This window comes from Ceratotherium simum, chromosome 15, assembly GCF_057802395.1.
Source record: "Ceratotherium simum simum isolate JZ-2026a chromosome 15, ASM5780239v1, whole genome shotgun sequence".
Classification (NCBI taxonomy): Eukaryota; Metazoa; Chordata; class Mammalia; order Perissodactyla; family Rhinocerotidae; genus Ceratotherium; species Ceratotherium simum.
In genome coordinates this window covers 2756539-2780596 of record NC_141914.1, presented here as the reverse complement: position 1 = coordinate 2780596, position 24058 = coordinate 2756539, and the positions used below count along the sequence as shown (strand labels likewise).

Below are 24058 nucleotides of genomic sequence, written 5' to 3'. Positions count from 1 at the left end.
CAGCATCACTGCTCTTGTGCTTTGGGGCCATTAAGTACAGTAAGGGTGACTTGGACACAAGCACTGCAGTGCTGTGACAGTCCATCTGATAACCGAGAGGGTACTAATTCTCTAATGGGCAGGTGGCGTGTACAGTGTGGATCTGCTGGACAAAGGGATGAGTCACATCCCAGGCGGGGTGAAGCGGGAGGGTGTGAGATTTCATCAGGCTACTCAGAACGGCACACAATTTGAAACTTATGAATTGTTTATTTCTGGAATTTTCCATTTAATATCTTCAGACTGTGGTTAACTGTGGGTAACTGAAACCACGGAAAGTGAAACAGTGGATAAGGGAGGACTCGTGTATTCATTCAAAAACAACAAGAACATTTATCATTTAGAATGTGCTAAATGCTGTGATGTGGGGATTGGGGAGACGAAGAAAACTAACATGTGGTTTCCTGTCCTCATAGTAGTTTCTCTTTAGTGAGGGGGGTAAGTATGTGAACCTTAATTGCAATAAAATAAATTGTTGCTAAAATGGAGGAATGGGTGAGGGTCAGAAGGGAAGAGTAGGAGGGTGATAACCTCGAAAGGAGGAAGTGGAGGACGGTTTACAAAGGAGGTGATTCCTGAAGCTAAATCTGGAAGGATGAGGAGTTTGCAGGTCACAAGGGGATGAGTAGATATTGAGACATTCTAGTTGGAAGAAGCGACATCACAAATATGGACACACAGATCAGCTCAACATCTTCAGTCACTTCTATGTACTTTGAGATGTCAGAGACGCAGGTCAAGAAGAACAGGAAGCTGGAGAGAGAGGCAAGGGATGGATCGTGACAAATTAAGGTGACAGCAGTCAGCATGCTTGTGTTTTTCTCGAGTTACCACTCACACTCAGGTTCAAGAGTAGCGGAGCTGGAGATGTGAGTTTACTCAGAATTACACTTTTTACTGAATATATAAACTCTAACAAACATGTGGGAAGAACCCGCCTGAAGATAAATCTAACAGAGAAGAAAGCAGAGCTGAGACTGAGGAAGTATTGAGGACACAGTTGGAGAGCCTGGATTTGGCCTGAATGCCACACCACACTTTGGCTTTTGGTTACCTAAGGCAATAAAGTCCCACTTTTCATTAGCCAACTGGGTTTTTGTCACTTGATATTGAGAGTCCTATTTCATATAATGAACCAAAGAGGAAAGAATTTGACTGTGTTTATCCATATGCATGTCCTAATATGAGGGGAAGGGAGGGCAAGTGGGTCTTTACAGTTCCAAACTCATAACTTCTCATTGCTTATTATGTTGCTTGAGCTGGGTATTTTCTACTGCTATTTACTATTTAAAAAAAAAATTTGATATTGAACACAGCCACCTAAGTCTGTTTGCCCCAACAACTGGATGGATAAGTTTGGAAGAATAAGGTGAAATGGGGTGGGAGGTTACTTTCATAAAACAACCTTTGTTATTCAAAGATATCAAATGCTCTGCCTGGAGAGATTCCATTTTTTTTTTTCTGTAATAGACTGATAGGTTAGGGGAAAATCAGGCCTATCTATCCTTTATTTAATGGATCACATATTGATTTAATAAAAACTGCATGAATGTAAAAACAAACAAACCAAAAATCTAAACAAATGAACAGACATTTCTGGCAAGGTTAGCAAGACAGAACGTTAAAATCAGATAGTGGAAGAATCTGCCCAATTTAAACCCATCTAATTATAAACTCATTACCACCAAACCTGGAGCTAAACAAATTCCTGTGGAAGACTGTTACTTAATTTCCTCAGTTAATAACAGAGCAGACTTGAGGCTACAGGCATCCCCCACACTGCTTCAGTGGAAGTATTTGTGGAAGCACGGAATCCGGTGATGTTGGGTAGGGGTGCAGTTTCTCTTAGGTTCACGGACTCAAGCACAGTGCCCCAAGTAATTTAGATCCCAGGCATCTGACAGGGACCTGCTACTCCTTATGCCCAAAATCATTTAATTATGCTCTGAAAGTGAGTAAGTTGTAGGGGAAGTTTTTGGATCATTGTTTGAAACTGTTTGAAGCTTGTTCTGAGTCACACCAGACCATTTACCTCAACCTCTAACCGATCACTATAGTCAGTTCTGGAAAGATTCAGAGACAGCCTACTCTATTTTAAAAGGGCCATCCTTACAGTCCTACAAAACTACGGCTTGATCAACCTTCTCAGTGTCCCCTCAATTATTTATGTTACGCTTTCCCTTAAACCACATGTGAGGTCTCCAAGTTGAGTATTTTGTGTTAGAAACAAGAGGGTATTAGGCACGGTATTACTCTACTATTTACTACTGTTGTTTTCAAGAAAATAAGATTGTTTGCTTCACACATTGATCTTCCGCTAAATTTTGACTGCATAGCCTAGGGAATCAAGTTAACTCAAAACTGAGGCCTAGTATTATGATTCCAAAAACATGGGAGCAAATACCACTCTCAAAGTGAACTACAGGGGAAAAATTTCCAGACACACCCATTCACAACCTCATGTAATATAAATCAGTATTGTATTTATGTATCTGTCTTTCGACTAATGTCTTCACAATGTGATACTGATTGTGGACAGCTGTGTATGTTTCATGGTGGCTGATACAAAGAGAAGTCTGTTCCTACATGCTGGTGTCATGGGCTTACTTTTCAACAACTAGAATTGATTTCTGGATACAAGTAATTCTGCCATCCTACTGCTGCTGGAAAGAACTGCACATCGTCAACTTTATCAAAACTAAAATCAGTTTCTTTGGCAGACAAAAGGCAATAGATCAAAACCCTGCCAACAAGATCACCTATTCCAGTTTGTACACGTGTATTCTTTCTGTAGCTCCTCCGGGAGAGCATGCTGCAGAACTAGGCAGCTCAATAGAGACCTTTTTCCATGGCAGCATTGTTCCTTGGGTTTCTTTTTGATGACTTGGAACACCTGCTCTGAAAATTTTCCAGGCCAGAGTCATTTTTTTTTCACAGTCTCCTGTGGTGTGAAACTCTGGGCTTTCAATCTAGAGTAGGCTTAATTGCGGGAGCAAATTCAAATCTGCTTCCTAAGGACAATCTTTGCTTTGCCTGAAGCCCAGCTCAGTGCAAATGTGGGAGCTTTTATTTTGCATGGGCAAAAATGTTGGTTGGGCATCTCAGCTTTAATAGCAGAAAGATTTCTGAATCTCTTCACCTTATTTTTAAAGCATTTGCATCATCCTTCAAAACAAAAATAGAGAATTCACATTCTAATCCCTCATTAAAGACTAACCTTAAATTTCTTAGTAAGCATCTTCTGGGGTATCTGTTCAGCTCTGTCTCTGAAAACTGCCTCCATCCACAGCGAAGGGCCTTGGAAGATGGTTCTGTCTGTCTCTAGCTCCCAGTCACATGAAACGGATTAGGGATGGAGATCTGGCTCAAACTGCGCCAACCACATTCTCTCTTCCAGGAATATGGGATTAGGATTCACCACAGTTTGGCAATTTTGATCCATGGTTGAAATGAAGGGCAAATGTGAATTTGCAAGCCATAGGACAAATAGATCTCCTTTCCTAAATGAACACAGATGCAGGTAAAAGGAGTCTTTAGAGAAACAGATATGAGTGGCTGTGTGCACCAAGAAAAAGACTGGCTGCTTTTCACTTCGAGAGCTTTCTGATTTCTTGGCTCAGTCCTGTCTGAAGCTCAGGTTTACTCCCCATATTTCCTCTGCGGTCCTGTCTGGGAGATTCTTGTCTCTCTTTCTGCTTAATCTAGCTCGTGGTATATTTGATACCTGCAATCCAAGGGTCTTAGTTAGGCTATTCTAATTTTCCGTTCCTGAAAGACAAAGGGCAAAGGATGAAATATTTAGAAAAGAAGTTTGCAGGGCGATTCTTTTTCTTCACTTTCTAGGTACATTTTCTCTCTGGAAGTCCGTATGTGTGGAATGTATTAGGTAATTGTCCTTTCTCCCTTCTCTCACTCCCCCCGTGGAAATATCACCTTCAATCAGTGATACTGTACTCTGGCTCTGCTTCTATCCAAGGCTGTGGTTAGAAAGCAGCACACAAAGCAAGCAAACGAACACCTGCATTTGTTGAACAAACTCCACTTGAGGCCGTCATCCTCGCCGCCCTCTGTATACCTTGCCTACGGCATTTGTGCTTCACGTCATGAGAGCGTGATCGCGTCTCTACTCTCCGGCTGCCGCCAGAAATCTCAGAGGCGGAGACGGTGCAAACGTGGTGCATCTCTAGAAAAAATTAGCCAAAGGAGACTTTTCTCCCTCTTGTTTTTATGGATTTAATTTTCTACTTCTAGATCCAATTTACTAAACATTTTATATATGTGTTTTCAACGGCTTCACCTGTTTTTAGGGAGAAGAAAAGTGCAAGTAAAAATCAACATTCCTTTGTTTAGTTAATCAAGCTTTCTGAGAAAGCATTCCTATAAAATTAAGGGTAAGTTAGATGTTAGCATATGCATGGGATAAGTCATGCTACTTACTGCTTAAAGCATTCAGCTTTCTTCCTAGAACATGAAATTTGACTATCTTTGTAATTCTCCCTCATTTCTATAGTGACATTAATGACTTAGTTATATATGTTTGGGCATTTTCTGTTAAACAAAATTCTTGATTAAATAATTCTGGATGATTAGCAGAAAAGTGTAATAGAGGTCACTTTTAGCCCCTTTTAAAACACAGGAGAAGAATTTCTAAATTTCACATACTTATTGCTTGACTACTTCATGCATTAAGTTCTTTATTTTTCCCCAGCAATGGAGATGCATATATACAGCTTCAAGTGAGTTTTTCTATACTGCTTCTCAAGTATTTTTCTAACTGTTCTTATTTTCCAAGCGGAGCTTTGCTGTTCTTCACTTGCCCTGATCTCCCCTTCCACACAGTATGAGCTCCTGGAACTCATAAGCTAAGGGTGCTTGTGAGGCCCCTCAACTATCTTCCCAGTCGTGGACCAAGTGAATGCCCCTCTCCTTCTGTCTGTAAGTCCTCAGCCTTAGGGGCCTCTGGAGGCCAGTGATCAATGCAAAGGTAGAGCCGCCCCATTACCTTCTTACTGACTCACTTTTACCTTTCTTTCCAGTAAAGTATTTCTCCCTCCATCTTAAGCAGTAAGAGCACCGGGGAAATGGTGACATAGACAAGTTTCAGATGCAGAAGTTTTTCTGGTTTTAAAACTCATTACATTTATCTTACCTGCTTCTATTAATGATGTCAAGGGTAGGGTAGAGTCTGATCATGAATGATATACTTTTACAGTCCTTAAAAATATTGCTAAATTCAGGAAAATAGCAATTGTACAGGTACACAACTTAAAAAAAATCCCCATAGGTGCTACTCGGGTACCTGAACTGCATGTTTTTGCTTAACAGAGGTTGGACCTTTAAGCAGGGTGAGAGAGAGAAAATGACAAAAAGACAGCCAGGTAGTTATAAAAAGGTGCAGCTCCTAAGATGGATGAATACAGTGAGAAGTGGGTCTCTAACGGACAGGAATTAGCTGTCGACGATTCAGAAGGCATTTTGAGCTGCTGCACAGAACACGACAGAAGAAAGAGGAAGGTGCTGCAGGCAATTAGACACCCAAGTCTCCGTGGAATGCCCCCCGCATGCTCTGTTTGTCTGCCAGCAACTTGGATTAATTTGGAAAAGAATGGAGCAGCCCTCTTTCCAGTCATGATGCAAGGTAAACATGTGATTTTATAAAAGCTCAGATATTCTCAAACCTGTATCTGTTTCATAATTTGAAAAACTAAAATCCTTGCTCAAACAAGATATTCTGTGCTTCTTACTTACAGACGCAGCAGCATAATGAATACCTATTCTGAGCCAAAATACAGTTCCCCATACACACCTCAGTTTGATTTTCTTTGGGTTGCTTACTCCTGTGCAAAGAAATCAGTTAGATACTTATTTATTTAATTAAAAAAAATTTATAGTGGGGTGGGTGGCTATGGGTATGTTAAGTCTCGTCATTTCTACTTGAAATCCAAAGAGGATTCCACAGAGGGTACCCTAAGGGAGGTTTCTTGCCAGAATTACATTGTTCTTTTTTCTTTTTTCTTCTTTATGGAGATGAGTGGCAGCTGATTCACAGCACAGGCTCATAAAACATCACATTGGACTCAGTGAAGGAGTCTGCCTCAGAAGAAGGGCAGTAATTATTACAAAACAAACATTTTTAGAGAGCTGACGTGTGCCCTCCGCAGTTCTGAACACCTCACATGCACTAACCTATGTAATCTTCACAACAGTCATATGAGACAGTAGTATTATTAGCTCCACTTTTAGATGGAGAAGCTGAGGCACAGAGAAGTTAATTAACTTGCTCACAGTCATGCACACAGAAGCGGCAGAACCTGAATTTAAGTACAGATAGTCTGGTTCCAGCCAGCCCCGGTGGTGTAGCGGTGAAGATCCGGCACTCTGACTGCCGCGGCCTGGGTTCATTTCCAGGTCAGGAAACCACATAACCCGTCTGTTGGTTGTCATACTGTGGTGGCTGCATGTTGCTATGATGCATGAAAGCTATGCTACCACTATTTCAAATACCAGCAGGGTCACCTATGGTGGACAGGTTTCAGTGGAGCCTCCAGACTCAGGCAGACTAGGAAGAAGGACCTGGCCACCCGTTTCTGAAACTGGCCATGAAAACCCTGTGAATAGCAGTGGAGCATTGTCTGATAGAGCTCTGGAAGGGGTGAGGATGGCACAACAAGACCACGCAGGGCTCCACTGTGCTGTCCACAGGGGTGCTAGGAGTCAGAATCTACTCGATGGCACTAACAGCAAAGTCCAGTTCCAGAGTCTGAGCTTCTAACCACTAGGCTATATGGTCTGTTGGCACTGAGACCTTTCACAATTGAAGTATTTAAAAGAAACGTGGCCCAATCCATAAATAATTTGATTACTATAGAATCAGGAGGGAGGGTCAGTGGTTCTGGGTCCACAAGCCGATGCTGTTGGAATGGGACTGATCCAGGCTCCCTGACTTCACTGTGCTGGCTAAGATCTGCTCTCTCCGAAGTTCAAGTGTGCAGGAGCCTGGCTGAGTTCAGTTCTCCAGTGCTTAAGCCCTGAGAGGTCAACGCAGCTTGCAGAATCCCACTTATCCTCATATGTCACCTATAAACATTAAACAAAAACTAACACCAAGACCAGCCAACTAATCTCAAGGGTAGCTAATGGGCACAAAAAATAAATGTCAAACAGAAGAATCAGAGAACGACTTGATTGCTACAGTAGAGTGTCTATATGCAAGACGATAATAGAGAATGTCGTTTTGTTTTTTAAATACAAACTTGAAGTTGTTAGAATGGAATTTTAGGGTTGAAAATTAATAACAATAATATCAATATTAATAGTCAACTCATACTGAGCTCGAACCACATATGAACCATACTAGATAATCTTCTAAGTACATGCATCGGATCACTGCTACTCAGGAGAACACTAGAAAGTAGGTGGTATTCTTATCGTCATTTTCCAGATGTGGAAACTGAAGCACACAGTGGTTAAGTGACTTGCCCAAAGTCTGACGTCTAGGAGGCGACAGAGTCAAGATCTAAATCTAGGGTTCAGTCCAAAGCTTGAGCTTTTAGACAAAACTCTTCAGCACTAGTTCTCTTTAGCTATTTATCTGTGAAATATCTGCCAAATTGAATTGCACAAATCAGTTGCTAGCATGAAAAATTTCCTTGTTCTGTCTCATTCTTTATATCTTTCCCTTTCTTCAGGTGGGTGAAGGCCTTCCTCCATGAAGCTTTCTCCAGCTGCCTAGCTGGCAGTAATAATTAGGATTATAGCGATAGTTAACACTTAATGATCACATTAAGAGGCAGGCACTCCCTCTCCTCCTCCTCAGCTGTGCTCTTCTCCAGAGCACCTCTCGTCAGCCGACTTAGATGGGGTTTCCTGGGACACAGGTTCTGCAACTGAGCCTCGCATGCAGCAGGGTTACTGAGGAGTGACCTCAGCATGGACATGTGAGGCAGAGAGGGAAGCAGACCTACAAAGACCTCAGTGACCTCAGAGAGTTCTGGAACTGAGATGGCCCTTTAGATTCGGCCTGAATACAAGCAACGGGATGAATCTTTGTACTGCCCATTGACTAGTCTTCGATCCTGCCTGCCCCTGGGAAGAGGGAATGACTCTGGGGCACACAGCTTCTTCTGGACAGAGGCAACGTCGGGGAAGGAATTCAGCGACAAGCCCTCAGCAGGCAGCACTCCCAGGAGCTGAATAAGTGCTGGTCCTGAACGGGAGACCCAGGCAGCACCTCACAGCTCTGCGTCACCTGGCATCTAAATATCTTACTTATTGGCTGTCCACTGCCTCTCTGCTCTCAAGAAGGTAGGCTCTAGGACAGCAAGGGTCTCTGTCTGTTTCTGCCGTACCCGTAGCATGTAGAATAGCACTTAGTACAGAGGACAGAGTGGGCTCTCACAAACCTTTGTGGAATGAACTGGTGTACAAACAAATGAATACATTTCTAGTTTTCTGATGAGGAAATGAAAGCTTAAATAGGCTAAATTGCCTTCCTGATGTTCTAATACCTAGCGAGTGGCAGAGCTTGGTCTGGCCCAAGTCCTTAATCACCTCACCAGGAAGTTTCCCATTTTTAGAGCAAGGGAAGACAATTTAGCACATTTCCTTTATTTTATTGACAAGGAATTAATGTCTAGAGTGGAGAATCCTCCTAAGCCAAGATACTATGTCCTACAGCGCCCAACTGAATATATCATTTTGCCTTTACCAATTAGAACACACAACCGAGTAGCCTGGCCTGAGACAAGTCACTGACACCTTTGTATGGCACATTACTCTTGGTGTCTAACTTTGCTACCATATCACCTTTACCTCTATGGTATCTAGATTCATAGTTTCCCAGATAACTTAATTTCCAGGACTTCAGCAACTGACCAATTTTCGTCGAAGGTTTGGCATGGGATGGCTCAGTTCCAGTTTTCTCAGGAGGCTCTGGTGAGCAGGTAGTAATTCACTGCGTCTTGAAAGTCCAGAGACCAATATGAACTGTCAAGGAGAAATATGCAGGCTTACACTGGCAGAGAACAAGCACGCATTAGAATTTAAATTGCTAATTCCCCAGGTTCCAGCACCTTGGTAGGTGAATTCTTAAGGCTAAAATAGTGTCTTGGGAATTTGGAAGTTATGACAGCTATAGGTGTGACAGTGAAAAAGATATTTGGAAGGTTTTATTTTTAGTGTGAGAAAGATGAAGGTGAGGACATAATTAGATGTGTTAGCAGTGGTTTCAGAGAAATCAGTTATGGGAAGCTCACTCTGATTGGCTTGCCTGTCTTTAATACTACACATAACTGTAAGAAAATAAAAAGACTCAGGAAGGTTTTAGCCTCAGTAGCAAGATGAGGGATGGCATTACATGCCCCCGCCTATGACTCTAGCCCCTTGTCTCAGATGTCCTGTACCAAGATCATGGTCCCCATCACTCCTTACCCCCCTATTTTCTGACGGAGCTGCTGGTTCTGTAACTGGAGTGGGCATCAGACTCAACTGGACAGCTCATTAAAACAGAATTCTGGGCCCCACTCAGAGTTCTGATTCAGCAGGTCTAGGATGGATGTGAAAATATGCATTTCTAATGTGTTTCTGGTGCTTCTGGTGCAGGGCCCACTTGTTGAGAACCAGGATTCTAGCCATATTGAAATTCCTTCAGTTACTAGAAAGTTCCTTACTCCTTCATCTTTACACCTGCACAAAGGAGAGAACAGAAGCTCCCCAGTCCTTGTATCACACCCCACCTCAACCTCCATCCCCATCATCTTCATGGCCAGGTTTTATTTAACTTTGAAGCCTCCTATCAGGTATCCCCTCTTTTTGGAAGCTTTCACTGACACAAGCTTGTTTGGGTTTTTCTCCTTGTGCTCCGGGAACATCACACATAACCCTGCACTATGATCGTGCTTGCTTTTCTGACCCTCTCACTGGCTTTTGTGAAGCAGGGATCAAGTTGCCTCTTTTCACCTTTGACTCCCAGTGCCTGCCTCTCTATCTGGCCCATCCATTAACGTTTCTTGATGGAGTGAGTGAATGAATAAATTGGACAATTAAATATTCTTCTGCTCTTTCAAGTGCCCTTCACTTTCTCTCTCATTATGTCACATTTAGGAATAAACTTTATACCAAATTTAGAAATAAACTTTTAATTCAAGGGATAACAGTTCATGCAACAATATTGAAAACATTGTCAATTTCATTCTTTCATCTCAGAATGAGAATAGGAAGTGTGTATAAATGCAGAACATATGTACTGTGTGTATGTATGTGTATATACGTATACATATGTACACTAACGTCAGTAAGTAATATTGCAATGTTTATTGTTGACAGAAATGCTGAAGTTGATTGTTGAAAAAAAATCGTTCAGTCTGCTCTCTGGTTTTGTATCCAGCAAATATAAGACAGTTATTTAATTTAAAAATAACTGTAGTGCAAGAGAATTTTTTAAAGGATGCTCAGTTTTCCAAAAGCATAAGGGAATATGAAATCTGGTTTGTTGTGAATCAGCTGTTTTCTCTCTGGCAGCGAGGCTGCTATGCTCTGTTCCTTTGCCCATCTGTATAGGACAGTGTGATGTGCTCCCCAGGTCACGCTCAGGTTTGTGCACACACAGCTAAATCTTTTAAAGGGCTCCTGCGATTTTGCCAAGAATTCTTGTTACTCAATTTAAATTCACTGAACTACTCTTTCCCTTGGAAAGGTAAAGTATAACGCAAATACTTAAGCTGCTTCTTAATTCTCCACACAGGCCTCGGTACAGCTGGTTGAGTTTACTTTATAAACACCTGTCCCTTCAGTACTGTGACATCACAGTGAGATAGAGCAAAAACAGACACCCTGCATTGGATTAATACAAATTTAAAAGATGTCACATTAGATAATTTTAAATTATTTTTATTGCATACTGTACTGTGCAAATAAAAAAAAATCAAACTATGTCTTTATGTTTTGACATAGGCAGATAATACTTAATAGTTAAATACTTTATATAAAATACGTTTCACCTGACTTGGACATTTTGACAACTCTTTCATTCAACTCTCACGTTTTTTCAGCTCTGGAAATGACGGATGACGGTGAGGATAGAATTCCATCAGGAAACAGGAAATAAAGCTGTGAAGGAGCCAAGGCCCTGTGCCGCGCCATCCTTGCCGTCTGTGACTTCCTAACGGCAATATACCCCCGGCATCGTGTGTTTCCACCTTTTCCCCGTAAGAACCCCATTTATGCATCCCCATTATGCACAAAATCCAGTTAGCTGGAAGGCCCCCAGGGCTTTACAACACCCTTCCCGAAGAAGCTGCGTGATGGCACGATCTCCCCATCCGTGTGGGCAGAGTACAGGCTCACGCGCAGATGGGGTGAGAGAGCAGCCATCACCAAGAATCGCAGCAGCAGCTCCGGCGGGCTGCACGCGTCTACGGGGAGACTGGGCCTCTGCACTTGTCCTTGATGCTTTTCTAACAACTAAAATGTGACGTTAAAAAAACCCACTTCAAAACATAAGTCAATAAAGCTGATTTGCGTCGTCTGAAGAGTGGCTCTAAATCTTCAAGTATTACGGAGGGAATATATTTTTCAATAAATTTGGAGTAATTTGAAATGTCTAAGGAACATTTTTGCTCTGTAGAAGAATTCAAAGTTGTGAAGTCAAATAGCTTGACAGAAAAATTCAGGCAATTTATATGATGGCTGATAGAAAAAAATCCATCTCATCTCAAACCAAGTCAAATTAAAATTAGACTTTGGGAATGACATAAATAAGGAACTGTGTTAGAAGAGTCTCTAGCTTGCTTTAGTGGTGAGCTTTCTGAAGACAGAGAACATATATTATTTATCTTTATTTCTTTTTTCTCCAGCTTTATTGAGGTATAATTGACAAAAATTGTATATATTTATGGTGCACAACGTGATGTTTTAATATAAGTATACATTGTGAAATGATTACCATAAGCAACCTAATTAATATATCCATCACTTCACGTAGTTATTGAGTGTGTGTGTGTGTGTGTGTGTGTGTGTGTGTCTGATGAGAAAATTTAAGATCTACTTTCTTAGCAAATTTCAAATATACAATACAGTATTGTTAACTATAGTCACCATGCTGTACATTAGATCTCCAGAACTTATTCATCCTGCATAACTGAAACTTTGTACCCTTTGGCCAGCATCCAGCATATTGTCTGTTATTAATATATACCCAAAACAAATAGAAGATACTGAAAATATATAGGTAGAATAATAAAATGCATGTAATCTGTTTGAAACAACAGATGTATGTTCATTGAGTATTTAGTGGATAACATCAATTCATTTGATATTCACTGAAAGCCTTCTACCTGTCAGGCATATGCAGAGCAACATCAGAGGTAAAAATGAGTAAGAAATGGTTCCTGATCTCAAAATCTTCCAGTCAGTGGATGATGGCTTATATCCCAGAGAAATCATATTTTTGTATATGTTGCTGTAGGTTATTGGTTTAAAATAAACAAATATTCTGTTTTAAGAAATAACTCCACTGCTGTTTGTTAGTTTCCTTTTAGATACGAGCCAAATTGTAACACTGCACATTGATATGCACGTTTTACAACTTCTAAGTACCTGTTAATAATTAATGATTTTCTTTCCAGTTCATTTAGCACAGTTACGATCTTTAATATTTTTCATATTAAGACCTTCAATATGTCTTACGGTACATAAACCTGGTTCCCATTACTCAAACTCTTTATTTGATCCAAGCTAAACTGAACCAAAATATCTTTTTTTGTCAATGCAGTCTTCTTTAAAGGAGACTTCCATTTTCTATGCAAATAGTTACTCTTCATCAAGTCCTTGCGCGTTTAAGGTAATCAGACTATCTGCATTACCTTGCCCCTTTAGAGTGTTATACTTGGTCTACTGTGTGTGCATTAATCCAGAAATCTGTATTAAAACATGCATAGCTCTCTGAACGTGATGCATCGTGATTTATAAATAATTATAGTCTCCTGAAAATCTGTGTTTATATTCAAACATGCATTATTCTAAGGAGGAATATAATTATTTAAGGGACAGGGAAGAATTGGAGGTAAGAACAATAAAAAATAATCATGTAGAAAATTAGAAGTAATGACCAAGCTGGATGAGAAAAGTAAAAATACTGAATAAGTAGAAAGGGAATGGAGTCCTGGTCCAGAGCATTAGCATGAAAAGGGCCTGATGTCATAATTGCCCCATTTCAACACTTACCAGCTGCAGGAACCTGGTAAGTTACTAAACTTCTTTGTGCTTCAGTTTCCTGGTCCATAAAATGTGCAAGATAACAGCACCCACTTCAAAGGTTGTAAGCATGTTAGTAGCCAGGAAGAATAGAACAGCGCTAGGAGCATCATTAGGACTCAATAAATATTACCAGGTGTCATGGAATCTCAATGGTAGAAGCTACATGAAACTTCTATCACAACCTCCTAAAGGAAGCAGGGATTTCCTTCACGGCGTGCTGAATAAGTATCCAGCTGGCTTCAGCACTTCATTATGAGAGGACTTCATTACTTCATAAGGTAGCCAATTTACATTCGGAAAACCTATCTGCTAGAAAATTCTTCTTCCCTACTGATGTTTGCATTTAGATAGCTATGGCTGCCAACACTGAAAGTGTGCTATTGATTGAAGATTATTTCAAATTAAAGTCTTATATACTGGAATTCGTCCTCCTCTGGGTAGACTCATAAACATGAACTCTGCCTCCTGCTTGATTAATTAACTTTTTTATTACTCCACCAGGGTCAGCTGGTCTTCTTCCTGCTTCATGCTTCACCATTAATAATCATCTCCAAATTTCTGGCTGCTGTTAATAATGATGTAGATAATTTCATCCTAAGTAATTGAAGCCATACAGACTGTGTTTCAATCAATAGACTGGATCAAACATAATGAAGATTTTTTAAAAAGGAGTTCAAGGAAGAAAATATTTTAAATAACAACAAAAATCTCATTTTACTCTAACTTAAATGCCCTCAAATTTTAGAATTAACAATTAATTTGTAATTAAAATTGCATATATCATGTTTCTACATGACTCAAGCCAGTTACAGCTTGCCACCCAAAATAAAGCAAGCAATATTGTTTATCTGTGATCAAATAAACAATAAATATTTGATCCTTTCTTTTCAGACTGGTAGGCAACGTGCCATTCTTCCATATTTTAGCCTTTTGAAAATTATATAATCCCAGTATATATAATTCCAGTATAGTTCTTCATTTGATTAAATGCATATTGGAAACTATGTGCAAGACATTTTAGGAGACGCAGAGATATATAGACTATAGTTCTTGATCTCAAAGAACTAACAACTTAGTGAAGAATTAAGCCCTTGCAAATTAACTGTTATAGAAAGTCAGAGGAAAGAGTGACGATTTCTCACTGGACTGACCAAGAACATTTCAGGAGGGGTAGCTTGTGAGCTGCACTGACTGTGTGTAATGTGACAGGTTTCTGAATGTCCCAGTTGGAAGTCACAGAAAAAGCTTAGAAATGACAAAGATTCAGAAAACTTTATGTACGAAGCATCCATACATTTTCCCAGAGAATACGTTAACTAGAGGCAGACAGAACGGAATGATGCCAGTTTGGATAAGATTGGAGGGAGACTTGAATATTTGTTGAGAAATTCATATTTTATTCAGTAGAAGATACCCAATGATCTGGGGTTTTTAAGTGTACAAAGTGGAGTACAGAAAAATTAGTCAAGTGAGGAGATAAAGAATAGATTAGGGAAGAGGGAACTAGAGACACAATCTTGCTCCTTAATTTTCAGGATTATTTCTCATCTGTAAATTGTTAAAATTAATCAAATTGCTTAAATATGAAACCATACTAAAAATAGCTAAATCTTATGAATGTCTTCAAAATAAGTGATAAAATTCATTCATTTGTATCTACATAACACCTTTTGTACAAATGTGTGAGACATGACATAAGATTATATTTTGAAATACCCGCTGTGATTCAGTAACTTGTAGTTTGGTTAGTTAAGGTTGATCATGATGATTTTTGTGTGGTTATTTTACATATATAAATCTGCTCCTTCATTACTACTTTTGGTAAATAATACATTTAAAAATGTTGACAGATGTGGCTTTTGTGCTACAAAAGTGCGTTATGTAGCCTACAGGCGAAAACCTAAATTTACATGTTGTTAAATTTAAGGTTTAATTAATCTTTTCAGGGAAAAGGAATGCATTGCTTGTATGTTGGTGATGCATGAGTTCTCCTGGGTCATTTGGATAACCATTAAGACAATGGAAGAGGTAAATTGCTAATTATTATGTGTGAAATTGCGGTTTTCTTTAAAAAGGGCTTTAGACTATGGATTCTACTCTCTTTTGATAGTTTCACAAGCTTTTTTCCAGTATTTAAGGAAAATGTTCAAAGTGGCTGCAATCTAGCAGGATTTATTTTATTTTGGTTTTAAAAATGCACACATAAAATTATTTTCTGTTACTCTAAAATACATTTGAATATTAGATAAAATCTTGGTGGTGTTTTAAATAAAAACAAATATTTGATTTCCTTATCTTTAAATTATTTTTATTTCTTTTTAAAAACATGTAGGTGTAATTTTAACAGAATATTGTCAAAAATGAATCAAATATGTTTTTTCAAGCAGTTTGTAAGGATATGGCTAACATTATTGGTTATGGAGGCAACTTTTTTTTTTTTTTTGAGGAAGATTGGCCCTGGGCTAACATCCATGCCCATCTTCCTCTACTTTATAAGGGACGCCACCACAGCATGGCTTTGATAAGCAGTGCGTAGGTCCACGCCCGGGGTTCCAAACCTGAGAACCGTGGGCCACTGAAGAGGAGTGTGCACTTAACTGCTACACCACTGGGCCGGTCCGGTAGATAACTTTTCTATTTTAATTCTCATCTTTTTCTCCATTGAAAAGAAGCACATTTTCTTCAGAAAATCAGCCGAGAAGTTTACTAACAAATATGAAGTGGTTGAAATTTCCTGTTGTTCATTCACATAAGCCAAAAGAGGCCTGTACTTAACGTGTGTGTGTGCGTGTGTGTGTGTGTGTGTGTGTGTGTTTGATACTTTGGGACATAATATGAATTTTAATTTTGATAAAATTCCTATATTAGGCAGCTTCTAAATAACACCTATCTATCTTCCTGCTATCTTTCAAGAAGATCCACATAGAATATTTATGTATTTTTATTTTCTTACCACTGATTCTGTAGTTTATTGTAATTTTGTTAAATCTATTCTAAAAAGGTGGAGGTCAATTACAGTACCTAATAAAAAGACCGGTACACAATAGGCATTTAAGCAATGCTGTTAGTGGACATAATATTTACCTATACACTCAGTCCAGCGAGAGATTAGTGGACATATGAAACGTCAGCATTAAAACACAAAAAGAAAGTCTTCTGTGACTATATATGAGTGAGTGTCTATCTACCTATCTATCTATAAATCAATTATCCAGATCTATCAATCCATCTATCTATCTCTCTCTCTATCTCCATATACATACATGTAATGAGGTTGTTCTATAGACTTAGGGAGAGAGGAAACCAGCAGCTCTAGTTAAAATCGGCTCTTTTTACAGTGCTGGCAGTCATAACTAGTAATCTTTACATTTGTTAGCCAGTTTCCGCTAGCATATTCTGCCTCTGGAAAAAAATCCAACCATTGGTCTTCAGATGCCACTATGTTTGTAGAGCACAGTAGCTGGTTAAGAACATTATGATTTTGAAAAGGAATTATCTCATATTTTACATTGTTGTCTTATTGGTTGTTAGCAAATGAAAAGTTGAACAAAGTAAAATAGGTATGGCTAAAGAGAATTAAACTGTAAACTACCTCATTTTGCTTACTTTAAAAAATTTGAACTAGACCATCAAATGAGAGTGTACCTAATCCCTCCTCCCAATTCACACCCTTCTCTACACGTGTATTATCAAGTTAGCTAATTAAACAGAATACACAAGAGATAACTTAACAATAAAGCTGACATTACAATAGTTCAAACACTACTCGAGAAAACAAAAGCTGTAAAAACTTAAAGATGAGCTAAGAAGGTATGATGACAAAAAAACTGATGCGATAGACTGAGAGTCATATCATTACATTCCTGAATTTATAGTAAACCAACTCATATCCTACTATGACATTATTCATAGAAATTCTCTCCTGGATATAAAGAGCAGGCTTTGAAAATGCAATTTAAAGCTAACCAGATAAAAAATGATCCTTTAAGTGATTTTCCCTTAGGCTGTAAATTGACTTGGGAGCCATTCTATGTACCCAAACTCCAGGTTAAGACAAACGTATTTTTCAAATTCTTCTCAGACATTCTGTTTCTTTAAGGGTCTAATTAAAGTCACTTTCACGGCATTTACAAACAAGTAACTCAGAACATAGCTTTTGCTGTCTGCTGCTGCCACTGTCAGAGGGTTCTAGGGTTCTAATCTTGCTCCTCACTCACTGGTTATCAGATTTTGGTAAAGCTACTTAAGTTTCTAAAAAGAGATATATAACCTTGTCAGAATTAAAAAGACAATTAGTGTAAATTGCTCAGCGTGGAGTCTTGCACATGTTACTGGTCATGTTACTCCCTAATTACAACCGTCTCATGGACCCTCAGCATCTTCCTGAGCCCCAGTACCCTTAACATGGCCAGAAGAGCACCTCTGTTGTGGCCCCTGTAGAACTCGCCCCTGTTCTAACTTTCATGTCTCCTCACTGTAGAAACACCAAACTATTTGCTCTTCTCTAAACTTTTCACGTGTCTCAGGCCTCAGTGTCTTTGCTATTCCTCAACTCCTCCCCTTTCGAGAACGAGCCCCAGCCTCTGACCCTCCAGAAACCTTCTGCGATCCACGCATGCTGAATTAGGGCCTCTTCTCTATGCTCTCACGGCACCCTTTGCATATCTTGATGCTAGGACATGTCATTCAATCTTCTATTTTTTATTTAAGTTTTCATTTTTTTCCCAGGAATCTAGACTATAAATTTTGTGAAGGCAAAGGCTGTAGGTCTTATTATTACTTTTTATCCACAGAGCCTCACACAGAGTATAGCATATATTAAGAATCCTGTACATTTTTCGTTGAATGAATAAACATTGCACTGGGTCACTGGTGAGTATGGGACCTTTCTGCTAAGGAATGTCAAAGTACTTATCTTTTATATAACTTCTGAAAGAATTCTAGTCCTGAAAGTACGATGAGTTGAAGTTTAGAGTTACAACCAAATCAGATTTTTAATATTTAGAGCAAAACTTATTTTTTTTAATTAGACTGATTGTCTTGTCTACAAGTTCCAGATGAACACAGATGACTTATCTAGATTCAGCCCTATGAGTTTGCCTGAGAGTACATTCTTGACTTAATACTCAGAAATGCCACACTTTTAAAAAGTTTGGTGAATTTCTTCATCTGTGAAATCAAGTAAGAGAACCGAGCTGCAGGGATGCAATAAACACAGCGTGGAGGAGACAATGACGTGACTCTTCCCGGGACCAGACTTGAACGGCACTGCGTCCGTTGGCTTTGCACCTATAGGCTAAGGCTTGACATGGGGTCAGGAGAAACACGGCCAACGGGGTACAGGATGGACACTTCTTTGGATATTTTTATATTGCTTTCTATTATGGAATTATGTTTGTGATAATCATACTCTACTCCCAATAGTTTCATCTCTAGCTTGAGAAGTCAATAGTCTCCAGCAGGATTATAAATGACTATCACTGGTATTAAACACCCAGGTTACAAGTACTCTTTTTATTCATTAGTTGACTCTCTCTCCCTAAGCTGTGTTCCTTCTTAATTAAATATGTCAGTGCTTTTCCACTTTTTAGTTAGACATAGTTGTAACGAAGAAGTTCTTATGGATCGATATTGTTCATCAATGTAAAAATAACAACAAAATACTCCTGTTATAGAATTTGAAACCCAAGTAGTTTCACTTTGAGGGAGTGATAAATGGAGGAACTGTGGCCTACTGAGTGGTCTCACCACTAGCATATTATAATAATTCACATGAAAGGAATCGGCAGGATAGTGAAGTAGTTAAGGAGCACAGGCCTTGGAAGAAGACAGACCACAGTTTCAAATATTAGCTTAGCTCCTCACCAGCTGCATGAATCTCGACAAATTGCTCATCTTCTCTAGGCTTCTGATTTCTCATAAGTAAAATTCGGAAAATAATTCTTGTCTCATTGGATGTTGAAAGTTTTCAATGAATAATACATGTAAAATACTTCACATCCTGTCTGGCACTTATTAGAAGCTCACAAACTGGTAGGTATTATTATCGTTATTCATAAAGAATTTTTATAATAAATTTGCTATTCTTGAATTCTTATATGCATATAGGTATTTTAGCAATGATAGGAGCAGATTTTTAGTATAATTAGATATTTGGACATTTCCCCATAGAGGTACACAGCAAAAGCCACCCACATTATTCTTATAAAGAGAGCAGTAAGATGGATCTAAGAGTCAAGAAAGAACTCAGTGGTAGAGCTGGGTTTAGAACGAATCAGACATTTCAAAGCCTATGTTACATGACGTTGGAACACCTCACTCCCTTCATTTTCCGTTTTGGTTTGCAGTACGTTGAGGCTTTGGAATAAACCTGAGTTTTGCATCAAGCCCCTGCATCTATACTTAAGCTTACAATGTGTATTTCAGTGGAGTGCGTCTCCTGACCACTGTTTTTATTGATCGAGATACCAAGCCAAAGCTGCACAGTTTTCAACTAACTGCTAAAATCAGTTGCCCGTGGCTTTACTCTCTTCCAAGTTTTCCTTAGTAACACACCGTGATGCCAAGACTGGTGAACAATTAGGCTTCCACGACCCACTGAGACTCTACGTTAGAGCGCAAGTGATGAATTCTGCATAAAGAGACATATTCGGGCCACATTACAACTGCAGTAGTGGAAGGTATTTCATGGGAATATTTAAAGATAACACCAAAATATTAACTGCAAGGACTGTATGATTATTTACATGAACAGAATCCTGTTTGATGAGACTATTAAAATTTTGCAACATTAGATTTTTAACCATCAGGTCAGATTGAAACAGTACTAAATTAACATCTTACTTTATGTCCTCGTGTGAAACTTACTTTCATCTCCTGTCTCAAACTCAAACTTCTGGCTGTAGCCACTGTATCCTGTAGCAGTCCTCGCCCGGATATGGAATACGTACTTGGTGGCTGGCTTGAGGCCTGTGATGATGACACTGGGGGCCTTGGACCTCGTGGAGGAGTAGGTGAGCTGCTCCTGCTCCTGGGGACAGAAAAGAGGAGAAAGGAAATAAAGCAGAGTTACTCTCCTTTTTCTAGAGACATTCCAAAGTTAAACTGAGGAAGTATGCTATGAATATCAAAAGTATTGATTAAAAGGAGGTGTAAGCATGGTTTCCCATAATTTAGCACTTCGTTATTTATCATTATGATGCATATGATATGGTCTTGATTTGGATATTTATTAAGAGAGATGATTAATCTTATACAAACTGCACTTGAAGTTTTGGTGATTTGGATTTCAGATCCAATTCTAAGTAATGGTGGTGGTGCGAGAGCACGTTGACACAGAATGGCGCTGCGTCTTAAGCAGAATGGGCACATCAGATCAGACCACACCAGCAGAGTGCAAGGAGCAAGGTGGGGGTGGATTCAAGTACTCGCTACTCACTTCTACCCGCAGGTAGTGCCAAAATGCCGGCGCTATCCGGGGGTAGACCTGTGGGTGAAAGGAAAAATCAATTAATTGTTTTTTAAAGTTTGAAATCTTTTATCCCGAATCAACTGCTTTGTTCTGAACCTCGGTGATTCCCCAGTAGCAACAACTGAAATTGAGTCAATTTAAGACATAAAACGATGAAAATTTTCTCTTGAGGGAGAACTGACTCCTCCCCCCAGATACCACAGTTTATTTTTAAATTAGACGCACATGTTACACAGTGATTGTGAGGTGGGTTTTAAAATGGTCTGCCCAAAAAGGTGCATCAAAGACACAGAAAGGTATGAAAGACCCAGCATACCTGCGGAATCTGAGGCAGGACTGGAGGCTTGGGTCCCAGTCACCGGCAGTTAACTACACAGCGACTGCCCCCTAACCACTCCCACTGGCAGAAAATAGATGTGCCTCAGATAACAGAATGATCTAATAAGCCAGGGTCTTGTAAGAGGGCTCTCTTGCCCCCACGTCAGAACAGGGTTGTTCATTTCACCTGTGCATGTAAGAGACTGTCCACAATATGCTGGAGGTGAGGACAAATTAAACATACCGTTTTTGTATAGCATTGTTGTCCAATAACTTTATAATGGTATTTTAATAGATTATCTGAAAAAACTGTATTTGTATGAACAACTCTTCTAAATTCACAGGTCAAATTAGGCCATCAGGTCCTTAAGTTAATTCTCCACTGTTCTCATTATAAATCTAAAGATAAAGATTCTCAGGGATGGAAGTGACTTTCAAGGTCATTAACTGAATCACTCATTTGATGCTTAAAATCTACCTATAATATTCCTATCAAGAATTTCATCTAGCCTTTGCCTAAAATCTCTGTTGTTCAGGAGATCTTATTAATTAACAAATGAAATTATAAAAATCTACACATATGGAGAATGTGTCAAACCTCATTTATTTGCTGGCGATGCTTTAAGATTTAGAACTATGAAAATCATTTCCCTTAAGCTACTTTTGAGAAAAGAAATACGTATCTTAAAGATCATTTTTAAACTCTATGGCCTTATTTGTCAGAACTTTATACGCTACATGGTTATTCCATGTCTAGCTGAGGAATTGAATTTGCCATCTATACCCCAAATAACAGAACTGTTTATTAAACGCGAACTACAAAGAAAAAATGAGTTAATAACAGCAACATTTTAAATAAAAAAGACAAAACAAACTGCAGCTTATATCTAGGTAATTTCGAGATTAGAAAGTAAATAAACATCCACCTAGCTAAAATCCAAGGAAATAAAGTTTATAAAATCATTGATGGCAGTAATCATCTGCCAAAGGCTAAAAGAAGGGGCTTTCTTAGATCAAGGCCTTTGGCTTAACACCCCTATTGTGGAGAAAAAAAATGTTTGTGTACTATTACAAGAGATGATATTATTTCTGGTAGAAATTTGCAAAATATTTTGCATTGTTCAATCTCATATACAAGAGGAGAATATTCCACCTTTCAGAGAATTTTTTGAAACATAAGAGTTATGGTATATTTTGAGTGGTGTTTCACAATTTGAAATGATGATTGAAAGACGAAGTTTAAAGCCCTGAAAAAACAATTTAGTCTTATCCTCAAAGAGAGAAGATACAGACTCAAAATTTACTCGTAGAATGGCTCCATAATAATTATACATTTTGTCTTTGTTGCTTCACCAGAACATAGCTAAATAGTAATTTCTCGCCCAGTAAATTACAGGGAGTAAAAGACACCTTTTGCGAATAACTCTTAGCACTTCTGCTGTCATATACAAAAGTATATCTGCAGCACATCCCTGGAACAAAAATCCTCAAGTAGGAAGTGTGCTTATGTGGTTCCTCAAGCCGAAATCACAGCAGCGTGGAGGCTGCTGCCTTACATCTTGCCACCTCTGAGCCTGCCAAGGAGGAGGGCACAAAGAGCAGCAGTCAGGAGAGCTCCGCCTCCCAGCATACTGCAGCCCTCTCTCCTCCTGCGGTTTCCAAGCTCTTGGGAAGCCACTGAGCACTCACTCATAACAAGCATAGGGCACTATTGTCCCAGAACTTTGGCTAACTGCCTTTCTGCTGACATATCAACTCCAGGTAGAGACCTGCTTTGCCACAGAGCTATCTAGATTTTCTCATTCATCCTGGTAGGCTCAATTATGAACAAGCTCGAATAGGGTGTGTGTGCAAGTTTTTCTGGAGTGTATCCTATAATAGAATTGCTAGTTGTATGACACCCACATCTTCAACTTTGCTAGGTAATACATCCCATGGTTCACAAAACTCTCCTATAAATTCTTTATCTTTGCTAAATCCACAGCAAAATCCTCATCTTATTCTTAACATTATTTATTTTTGTATTTTCTTTTTTTCTTGATCAAGCTTTCCAGAGGTCTGAACCAACTTTTGGCTTTATCTCTCTATTGTTTCTTTGTTTTCTGTTGCATTTAATATCTGGTCTCATTATAAATTATTTTATTTCTTCTTTGTGCTTTGTGTTATGTTCTCTTCTAACTTCTTATGTTTCATGCTTAACCCATTAATTGTCAGTATATCTTTTCAAATATAATTTAAGTCTACAAATTTCACTCTAAGTACTGCACTCCTTATACTCCATAAGTTTGCATATGATATAGTATCAATCGGTTTACTAATTTCCAAAATATATGATGCTTTGATTCTTTGTGGCAGATCCAGGATTACTACTTGCACACTTTTATGGGTTGAGACAGGTTGTCAGGCAGTAAATAAATGGCACAAGGTGAAGCTCCAAAGGCATAACCCCGTCGGCTTCAAACACACTGACTGTGGGGAGGAGATGCTCATTGCTGAGAGCACACAGTCTTTCGCACTAGGGCTTGTTGGCTGAAAGTGAAACAGCTTGTTGTACTGCCTCTCCTTGGATGAGCACAGATGATAGCACCAGTTGTGGGAAAAAAATTCAGTGACAATGCACTTTAATATATTGTTATGTACATCATTTCTAAAATAAGTATATATACAATTTCTATTTTATGTATTTGTATCCACATATATTAGAGAAATAGTTCAGAACCAGGTAGCGTGAACATAGGGCATTGTCAAACAGAACATGCATGTTTTATTCTCTAGAGATGTTGACCTTATTTGTGGTTCTCTTCCCATGGGCAGACCCTGCAGCTTAGATTAAAACATTACTCCTTCCCACTTGCTAAGTCTAATCTTACTGTCACGTTGAACCTTTCATTTACCTAAAATACGGTATCTAGCTTTATCTCTTTAGGTGTCAAATCTTCATGGTAACTAAAAGGGATGTTCTTCCTAGAGCTGGAC

At 39.0% G+C, this 24058-nt stretch overlaps 1 protein-coding gene across 1 annotated transcript in view; it reads right to left on the bottom strand.

Annotated features, from left to right (window-relative positions):
• Positions 1 to 24058, bottom strand: part of EPHA6 (EPH receptor A6) — a 788910-nt gene that overhangs the window by 228577 nt on the left and 536275 nt on the right. Inside the window, 2 exon segments of the mRNA XM_087439470.1 lie at positions 20161 to 20323; positions 20732 to 20779. Coding sequence (XP_087295596.1) covers positions 20161 to 20323; positions 20732 to 20779 — 211 coding nt within the window.